We start from the raw sequence: 10,471 nt of genomic DNA on the forward strand, positions 1-10,471 counted from the left end.
GTCAAAGTGGGGAAGTTAAGGCAATTTATGCATCACTCTTCTAAGCAAGGAAGTCAAGTTGGGTCAACTTACCAGAGAAAGTCTATCTCTAGACCGTCCTTGGGATTAATCAATGTAATTTTTGCAGCTCCAGGTGGAACTAGGGGATCCCTTTATTGGGTTATGTCCATAGCAAAGTCGGATATTGAGTAACTGATTCATGAGTCTAAGCAAGGGTGGTTGGAAGTTCGACCAATGTTGAGCTTCTCGGATGAGAATAAGATTGGGACTTATCAACCACATGATGATGCCCTAGTGGAAACCCTTCCGATTTGAGGATTTGATGTCACAAGGGTATTGGTAGGCCAGGGTAGTGGAGTGGAGAATATGTACCCCCACTTATGTTGACGCCCGGCCTCAAGACGGATAACTGCCATCGGGCCTTCGTTCGACCACCTGTCGTGGCAACGCTCCCGCGTGAGCAGGGCCCATTGGTGGCCCCTCTCTATGATCGTGCGTGTGGATCTCATGGAGCTTCGGGTGCTCTCTCCCTCTCGGTAGAGGAGGGTAGGTCTACCTTTGGAGGTGTGGCAGGAATCTTGGCCAAATTTTAGGTGATTACCAAAGATAAGTGAAGTCGCTACCAATCATTGGGTTTTTCTAAGGTGTGATTGGTCACCTGTTTCTAGTTGATTTTATTACCAATCCTAGGCTGAGAAAAATGTCATTTTTTCTAATCTAATGTAGATGGCAAAAAATCTTGATTCTTGAGTCCGGAAGTTTGGTTACGTGTGGGGAAAGTGTTAGGCACCCTACATTGCCTCTCCGAGGACAGTCCTTTGTTTTTATAAAACCTTAATTATTGGAGATTGGAAGTGAAAAACATGATATGGGCATTGGCTTTTGGGGCTTTGCATGCATGGGAGCTTTGAGGTTTGGCTTTAAATGGGTGTGGTCCCAATCTATGCTTTCCTAAGGCATTCAGGCAAAGTACCAGATTTCCACGATGAAAATCTGGCAACATGTCACCTTACTTTTGCGACGAAAATTAGGCATTGCTTTGCCTTAGGTGACACGGACTATGACAATCACACCAAAAGGGGGGGAGCAGGTATATATATACATACATTATGCACAATGCAAGTACACAGAGTAGGACAGTAAATGCTTACATCCCTAGAGCATGGCCCAAAATATAGGTGCAGGAAAGTAAACAGGGGTCGCCATACTCTAGAAATGAGAACGAATGGTACATGGCATGATATACCTAATACAACCCATCTAAGAGAGAAAGAAGGAAGGAAGGAAGGGAGTTTTAAAAGAGTACATAACCAAATGGGATAAGCTATACCCCTAAACCTACTAGACGTAGCTGCTTCGCTCATATCTACATGCTTGCATCCGCGCCCTTTTTGCTTGTGCCTAGGAGACCGTGCCCTAGCTCCAAGCGTCCTCGCTTCATGTGTGTACATGCAAAGGTAAAGACAAGAAGCCAGCAGGTAGGCAAAGGAAGGAAAAGATGCAAAGAGCATATAAAAGAGGCATAAAGCAGATAAGTATGATAGACATGGCAAGCAAGGAAACAAGAACGCAAGCAAGCAAGCAAGAAAGCAAACAAAAGATGGTGTCCGCAAGGGACTAATGTTGGTTTGGATTGAATGTCCATAACTTCATTGAGTTGAAGCATGAACGACACACTAGCAAGCAAGACTTATGCATGGACATTTGAGCAAGTGTATAAAGATGTATAGAAAGCCAATAGGTGGCACAAACAGGCATGGTAAGCATAGCATCACACAGAGCAAAAAAGGGAAGGGTACACACGGAGCAACCCGGCACCCGAAGATGCCTCCTAAATGGTTACATCCAAACAAGGCCTCATAGGCGTCGAATGTAACCAAGCAAGATCAAGCTCGCGAAAGGCGTCAAGCATGGTAAAGCCTAAAACCAGAGAAGCTAACATGGAAGATAAAGCATAGAAGCAAGCAAACATAAACCTGCAACTAGGATGATCCAAACCCTTTAATATAGGCCAAGGTGTTCGGATGATGACCAAAACCATAAAGGGGTTAAGATCTAAATCCTACCAAATGGCCAAAATACAAGAAAGAGAGACAAAAGCGACAAAAGGGCTACAATAGCACATGACATGACAAATATAGCTTAGGTCTAGGCATATAAACATGGCATGGAGCGCACAAGCACATGGAAAACATAGATCGAGACATGTAGGCATAGAAACATGCATGTAGACATGTAAATCCTAGCACCTAAACATGTGTTGAGGTCCAAAATATTACAAGTATTGAAAAAAAAAAAAAACTAATGAGCCTTCAAGGATAGGAAAGGCTCAATCCGTGAGCCAAGGCCCATTTAAAATGGGTAAAAGGAAGCCCAAGCTTATGAATTGGTAAGCTTTGGGGCCTTGAAAAGAAAGGAAAAGGAAAAAGGAAGCTTAGCCTAGCCTTTGTAAGGAGAGTTTTCTTTGAGCCCAGAAAACGACTAAACCAGGATGCCTTGGGATTGCCAGAACCACAGGATCCTCGAGAAATGCAGGAAACAATTAGCTAGGAGTTAGACAGCTCAAGGAAGCATGCTCATGGGCACAAGAAACAAAGAAAGACAGGTCCCATTAGCCGCTTGTAACTCAGAAGAAAAGACTTTGGAAACAGCTGATGACTTAGGAACCAGCACCTATGAAGGGAAGCCCGGTACCTCGAGAAGAGCAGCAAGGTGAACCATAAAGGAAGGTAGCTGGGGATCTTTCAGCCTGACAGGGGGAATCTGCCTATTTAGAGAAAAAAGACAAAGGATGAGGCAACCAAAAGGGAGGTTCTGAAAAGCCTCTTTAGAAGCCTTGAAAAAAGAAGTTAAAAGTCAGTCCCTAGGACCCCCTGAAAGAGGAAGGTTAGCTGGGGACTTTTTGGAGGGAAAACTCAAAAGAAAAATACAGTGAGAAAATGAGGAAATGACCAGCTACCAATGTTGCTAACACAACATTGGTTCTAGTACACAGAGCAGCAAATAGGGGGAATCAGTGGTACACCAAAAATCCTAGGAATGTACTATAAAAGGGGGTGAAGCTATCAGCAAAATCAAATAGCAATAGTGAATTAGAGTAAAAAGATCCTTTAGGAAACCCCTTTAGAATTCAAAAAATGGAAAAAGAGGGAAAATTCCGTGAGAGATCTTGAGGCAGACATTAGAGGATACACTTGGATCCAAAGGGATTCAAACCTCACAAGTCTTAGAAGCCTCAAAGAGCTATCTAAGTCTGTGACTTTTGAACTTATTTGGACCTTGTAACACATTCCAATGGAAAGAGGGCCTAATGTACTTAAAAACTCAAGAAATAATGAAGTATTACTCATCATTCTAAGGATCTCTAATGTTTTAAATTGCCTTTTTACTGTTCTTTACTGTACAATACGTATATATTTTGTATGTATGGATGTGCATGTGTTGTAGGATTCATATTTTGTAAACAACTTTGTTCGTAATCATCCCAATATAGCTTTGGTGAACTAAGCCCAGTCCATCAAACAACAAGTATAAGGCCCAAGATCTTTGTTCCTACTTGGGCCTAGTAAAAAAAAAAACCCACAACATGGAAGAACATGAATCCAAGCATATTAGCATGTGAAGACAATGATCTAACCATATAGAGATGGCAAAGTACACATAAACAACATAGATCCAAACAAGGTATAGCCCAAAATATCATACAAACATGTGAGTATGTACTCCAATATCAACATAGGACAAAAAGAAGAACAAAGCATGGGAAAACATGGCATAAAGCATAGAACATGTAGATCGAGACAAATAACACATGAACAAGCATGGAAGGACATGGATATAAGCTAAGAACATGCTAGAAACAAGATAAAGCAAGGAACATGTCAAAGAAAGCAATAAATCATGTTATTCAAGCAAAAAGAAAGGATAAAAATATTTATGAAACTTTATAGGGAAAGGGGTATGGATTGTAGCCAAAAAGCTACATCCATACCCCTATACCTCAAATCCAAGGCATAGAACCAAGGAGAGGAGGATGGAGGGTATGAATACTACCTTGTATTTTTGGTGAAGAAAGAAGAATCAAGAAATTTTGATGTGTCTTTTTGTGTGTTTTTGGTGGAGAAATGTGTTGGGAAGAAAGGAAAAATGCCCAAACTGTTTCCAAAAACCCATTTTTTAAAGTTCTGGTCCAATCTGGGGTGCCAAAGGTTATTTATAGCCCTTAGCATGCTTTTTGAGGCATTGTGCACCTTGTAGGTGAAGTTGGGCCTGACGGACCTACAAGGACCACCGGACTGAGGTCATCGTGACATCAGCAAATTCGTCTTGTTGCACTTTTTGGTTCCAACTTTGTATGTGCATTTGGAGGTCTTCCCAGACTCAGATTGAGGCGATCTTAGTGTCCCTGGAAAGCTCTGGATGTCTAGTTTTTGAAAAACTAAAGAAATTAAAATTCCAACAGTTAGATCATAAGTTATGGTCTCGAGAAGTGTGCTGATGCACTTTTCCCAGTTTTCTCAATATCTCAACCGTTTTAACTTCGATTTTGACCCATGAATAGTCGTTGAAATGAGAATTTGATTATTTTTGTAATGGTGTTGGTCTCAACCCATTTTGACAATCAGATCAAAATTAGGTTTTCTAGAGACCACTAGAGTCAACTCTAGGTCAAAGTTGCTAAAAATCTTCGAGGAGCTTAAGTTTGATATAAAACCAAGAAAAATATTGTTTTGTGAGGATTTTGATCTTCAGTCAACCCCAGGTTGACCAGGGGAATTTTGGTCATTTTTGTTGAAAAAATTCACTTTGGATGCTCCGGTGTTCGAACGGGTTGCGTCACGTCATTCTAGATGTTCTCGCGACCACATGGAGAGAAAATAATATTTTTGAATTTTACAGGGTTCGGCATGCAAATCGAGGGCGGACAAAATATGGTATCAACAACCTATACCGTGGACTTAATCTGAAACCTAAAGATTTAGCGGGATATGATTTCCCTCTGGTGGGGTTTAATGGGAAGATGATCATTCCCAATGGCCTGATCAAGTTGCTTGTTCAGGCAGGGTTAAGGGTTGTTGAAGTCAGTTTCATTGTGGTGGATGCTTATTCACCCTATACTGCTATTCTGGCAAGACCCTAGCTTCTCGCCATGGGTGCCGTCTCTTTGATGTTGCATTTAAAGGTGAAGTACCCCTCAGAGGGGCAGGTTGGGGAGTTGGTTGGAAATCAGGCTATAGTAAGACAATGCATGGTCGCCACTATTAGACATCAGTCCGAGGGTGAAACCTCAACTATCCCAAAAAAGGCCTTGTAGCAATTAACTAAATATCAGAATCCTTGGATATCGAGGATGGGGAATTAATGTGTGAAGAGTTGGAGAGGATTATTATTGATGATGATGCTGAGAAGTACTTTCAAGTTGGAATTCAATTGCCTCCTTAGGAGAAGGAGGAGTTGTTGGTTTTCCTTAGGACGAATGTTGATGTTTTTGCTTGGAATGCCTATGAAGCTCATAGAGTAGATCCAAATTTCATCTGTCACCATCGAAATGTCAATCCAGCAGTTATCCCTAAGAAGCAACCACCTTGGTGCTTTTCTAAAAAACATGTTGAAGCTGTCAAGGAAGAAGTGACTTAAGCGTGCAGGGAAAATTAAGGAAGTTTTCTACCTGGAGTGGCTAGCTAATACAATTGTGGTGAAGAAGAAGTCGGGGAAGTGGAGAGTGTGCGTGGATTTTACTGATTTTGAATAAGCCTTACCCTAAGAATCCTTTTCCGATTCCCTAGATTAACTAATTGGTGGATGCTACGGTCGGTCATCTTCGAATGAGCTTTTTGGATGCCTTCTAGGGATATCATCAGATACCATTAGCTTTGGAAGACCAGGAGAAGACTGCCTTCTTGACTCCTACTAGGAATTATCACTATCGAGTAATGCCATTTGGTTTGAAGAACGTTGGGTCTACCTACCAAAGGATGATGATAAGAATGTTTGAGTCTCAACTTAGAAAAAATATAGAAGTATATATTGACGATATGGTTGTAAAGAGTAAGGTAGTAACTGAACATGTGAATGATTTGGGAAGTGTGTTCGAAGTACTGAGGAAACATAAGTTACATCTCAATTCCTCTAAGTGTTCTTTTGGCATCAGTATTGGTAAATTTTGGGATATATGATCATGCACCGGGGAATTGAGGTTAACCCTAATCAGATTAAGGCGATAAATGATTTGCGTCCTCCTTGGAATCCTAAAGAAGTGCAAAAGTTGACCAGAATGACTGCTGCCTTAAATAGGTTCATCTTAAGGTCGACAAATAGATGTAGACCATTCTTCTAGCTCCTACATAAGTTGAAGGGGTTTGAATGGACTGAACAATGCACCCTTACTTTCCAACAATTGAAGGAATACCTGTCCCGACCACCTATTCCGTCCAGACCCAAAAAGGAAGAAGTCCTCTTTGCCTACATTGTAGTGATGTGTCATGCAGTGAATTTGGTTTTGGTAAGGATGGAGAATGGGGTACAAAAACTAGTCTATTATGTGAGTAAGTCATTGCAGGAGGAAAAAATACGTTATTTGCCATTGGAGAAAGCCATTTTGGCCATAGTGCATGCTACAAGGAAGCTCCCTTACTACTTCTAGGTGCATACCGTTGTAGTCCTTACTCAACTTCCTTTGCAATCATTACTTCGGAGATCTGATTATATGGGAAGGGTCGCCAAGTGGAGGACAATTTTGGGAGTGTTTGATATAAAGTACATGCCTCGTACCGCTATTAAAGGGCAAGTTCTTGCGGACTTGGTAGCAGAATTTACAGAATATCTAGCAATGGTTGGAACCGAGGAGGAAGAGTTTAAGGGAGTACAAGTTTTAACAATTTCTATCCACGAAAATCCGACTTGGAAGCTTTACGTTGATGGGGCGGCTAACCAGAGGGGGTCTAGAGTTGGGATAGTGATAATGTCCCTAGAGGGGATTACTATTGAGAAATCTCTAAGGTTGGGCTTTTCAGCTACTAATAATGAGGCCAAATATGAAGCCTTGCTAACTGGGACAACTATGGTGAGGAAACTAGGTGGAAAGGCAGTTGAGATTTTCTCAAACTTAAGGTTAGTCATCGAACAAGTCAAGGGCGAGTTGGAATCCAGAGATCATAGGATACATGAAAATCTAAATGAAGCTCGGCAACTACAATCTGGCTTTAAGTTTTTCTCTATACAACAGGTCTCGAGAAGCAATAATACTCATGTAGACTCCCTAGCAACTTTAGCAACTTCTTCGAATCAGGGCCTTCTTTGGGTCATCCTTACGGAGGATCAGTTAATGCCAGTCGAGGTGGAATTGGTGAGGGTTGGTGTACACTAGATAAGGGTTGGTCTTAGTTGGACGGATCCCATAGTTGCATTCCTGAAAGAGGGAATGTTGCCTCCCAAGAGGGGAGAGGCAGAGAAAATACGAAAAAAGCTCCCCATTTCTAACTGTTCGAGGAACAAAAATTATTTAAGCGCTCTTTTTCAGGGCCATATTTACTCCGTGTTCATCTCGAGGCGGTGGAGCCACTTTTGGAGGAACTGCATGAAGGAATCCATAGAAGTTATACAGGATGCAGATCGTTGTCGCATAGGGCTTTTACTCAGGGTTACTGGTGGCTAAGTATGCAGAAAGAGGCATAAGATTATGTTAAAAAGTGTGATTAATGCCAGAGATTTTCCCTCTATGCATTTATCAGCCTAGGGGCATGCTAAATCCTCTTTCTAGTCCATAGTCATTTACATAATAGGGCTTGGATATTGTAGGGCCATTTCCTAAAGTAGTGGGAAACCAAAGATGGCTCCTTGTCGATACTGATTACTTCACAAAGTGGGTCGAGATTGAGCCGTTATCTAATAAAAAGGATGTTGATGCAAAGAAGTTTGTCTGGAAGAATATTCTTACCAGATTTAGGATTCCTCATACTCTTATCTCTGACAATGGGCTCCAATTTGATAGCAAAGCTTTCGAAAGGTATTATGGTGAGCTTGGTATTAAGAATATGTACTCAACCCCAACCTATTCGCAAGGGAATGGGCAAGCTGAAGCAGTTAATAAGGTCATAGTTAATGGGATGAAAAATAGGCTAGATAAAGCTAAGGTTAGGTGGGTTGATGAGCTTCCACACATTCTTTGAACATATCAAACTACTCCTCGTCGATTAATTGGGGAAACGCCGTTCTCCATGACCTATGGCTCCGAGGCCGCAATTCCCTTAGAGACAGGATTTTCGACATTAAGAACCAGCCTATTCAATCCCAACAACAATGATCAATTACTACGGGAGAGTTTGGATTTAATTGATGAACGGAGAGACGTGGCCATGGTTCAGTAGGCACATTATCAGCAAAAGCTTAAGCAAGGATACGACATAGGGGTGAAGGTCAGACCATTAGCACTGGGGGATTTGGTGATGAGAAGGGTGGTAAGAACTGCAAAGAACCGCAAAGAACTCATTTTGGGGAAAACTAGGACCTAATTGGGAAAGGTCATACCGCATCACTTCGATGGCCGAAATAAGAGCTTATTTTTTGGAAGATTTAGATGAAAATGTTATATCATGTCCATGGAATGTAAATAACCTTCGAATGTGCTATTATTAATGACAAGCTATCTTGCCATCTTTTATTTTGATTATTATTGTCCAAGTTCCTTTTTATTTGTTTAAGTGTTAAACAAGACCTTAGTCATGCCTGATTTCCTTTGGACCACGTACCTTGGGTAAATTGATACTTTTTATTTCTCTAAGTGTTAAACAAAACCTCGATCATGCCTGATTTCTCGGATCATGTACCTTAGGTAAATTAATGTTGTTTATTTCTCTAAGTGTTAAATAGAACTTCAGTCATGCTTGGTTCCTCAGACCACGTAACTTGGGTAAATTAATGTTGTTTATTTCTCTAAGTGCTAAACAGAACCTTGGTCATGCTTGGTTTCTCGGGCCACGTACCTTGAGTAAATTAATACTTTTTATTTGTTTAAGTGATAAACACAATCTTGGTTATGCATGGCTCTTCGGATTATAAACCTTGGGCATATTAACACCATTTATTTAAGTCTTAGGTACATTGACACCATTTATTTCATTAGGTATTTCTTTGCTTAGTTGCTTGGGTATATGCAAGTATATTGGAGTAGCATTGTGTCAGTGGATAATTTTTGAGAACTTATAGTTCGATTTCATAAATTTAAATGTGGCTATGACTAAGATAAGATTGTTAACAATATGAAATGGGTTTTAAAAAAATGTGTGTAGTAGTAGTACATACTATGAAGGAACTGAAACTTTTCATTAAATCATTGGATTTTCCCTTGGTGAAACAAGGGGAGTACATTGCACTCTTTGTAATCCTCCTTCTAAAAACATAAAAAAAAAAAACTAACAAAAGTACTAAGGAGCAGCGATGTCCTAACTGCTAATAGGTGATGAGGGTTGGCCTTAGCCACTGGTGGAGTCTTAGAATGCTTAGTTGCTTTATCCTTGGCTGCCTCTTTTTCCTTGGAAGCCTCCTTTTCCTTACAACTTCATTTACCTTGGCGGGCGCCTGTGTAGGCTCTGAGGTGGCCTTGGTGATGCCAACATCAGCAGGCGAGCAGTTTCAGCGGCTTTAGGAGCAGTGGTTGCTTGGGAGCTAGATTGGACTGCTATTCATAGTGCTGGAGGGTAAAAGATATTCTTTGTTTTCCTCAAGCCCGAAGAAGCATCCACTCCAGTCAGGTTCAATGCCTCAGTCCATACCTGAAGGCGATAACCTTGGCAAACTCCTGTGACCTGGGCTCTTAGAGTATCCTCTATCTCTTTTACCCCAATATCATAGCCAGATTGCTCGGCATAAGCAATAGCTTCATCCTTCTTCTTTAGCTCTTTTTTTTTCTAAGCTCCTATCTGCTCCTTAGCAATTGCCAATTGCTCCTCGGCCTTGCGCAACTGCTGACACTGGTCCTCAACTAGTTTCTCAGCACCAGCTAGAGTGGCCTTTGCACTCTTTCTTTCCCTATTTGCTTCAGTCAGCTTTGTGCTAAGCTCTTTAATTTTCTTCTCAGCCATATCTTAGGTCTTGAAAGCAAATATGCGATGGGCCTCCTCATCCTTCAGTTGGGCATGGGCTCGATCCACCCATTCCTCAGTAACATTTGTTGTTTGGATCGCCTTAAAAAAAACAAAGCAACAATATGAAAAGGGAAAAATGAGTTAAATTCTACAAGACAGTAATAATAATAATAAACAAATAATTTTTACAAGAAGATGGATTGAGTTACGTACCATGGTCAGGTCCCTTTTCAGGGTTAAGAAAACCTCATGCTTCTTCAAGGTCCTCAGGTCGCCCATGTCCTGGGGTAAAAGCAGGGGCTGTTCCAAAGTGTCAGCCACATAGCCCACTTTCCCTTTCTGAAAGTCCCTCATAGAGGAGTCTAAAGGGAGTGGGGCTCCATTCAGCT

At 41.2% G+C, this 10,471-nt stretch overlaps 1 protein-coding gene across 1 annotated transcript; it reads left to right on the forward strand.

The window, feature by feature from the left end:
* Window positions 1-6,706: 6,706 nt before the first annotated feature.
* On the forward strand, window positions 6,707-8,168 carry LOC142639627 (uncharacterized). Its single transcript, XM_075813777.1, has 2 exons — window positions 6,707-7,351; window positions 7,782-8,168. The coding sequence occupies exons 1-2, from the start codon at window positions 6,707-6,709 to the stop codon at window positions 8,166-8,168; spliced, it is 1,032 nt and encodes a 343-aa protein (XP_075669892.1).
* The last annotated feature ends 2,303 nt before the right edge of the window (window positions 8,169-10,471 follow it).

The sequence above is a fragment of the Castanea sativa genome, chromosome 6, assembly GCF_040712315.1.
Source record: "Castanea sativa cultivar Marrone di Chiusa Pesio chromosome 6, ASM4071231v1".
Classification (NCBI taxonomy): Eukaryota; Viridiplantae; Streptophyta; class Magnoliopsida; order Fagales; family Fagaceae; genus Castanea; species Castanea sativa.

Excerpts from the sequence above, each read along its gene's own strand:
- LOC142639627 (XM_075813777.1), top strand. The coding sequence starts at position 6,707 with ATGGGAAGGGTCGCCAAGTGGAGGACAATTTTGGGAGTGTTTGATATA. Across the intron at positions 7,352-7,781 it reads TCGAGGTGGAATTGGTGAGG|GGCTTGGATATTGTAGGGCC; the intron begins GTTGGTGTACAC and ends TTTACATAATAG.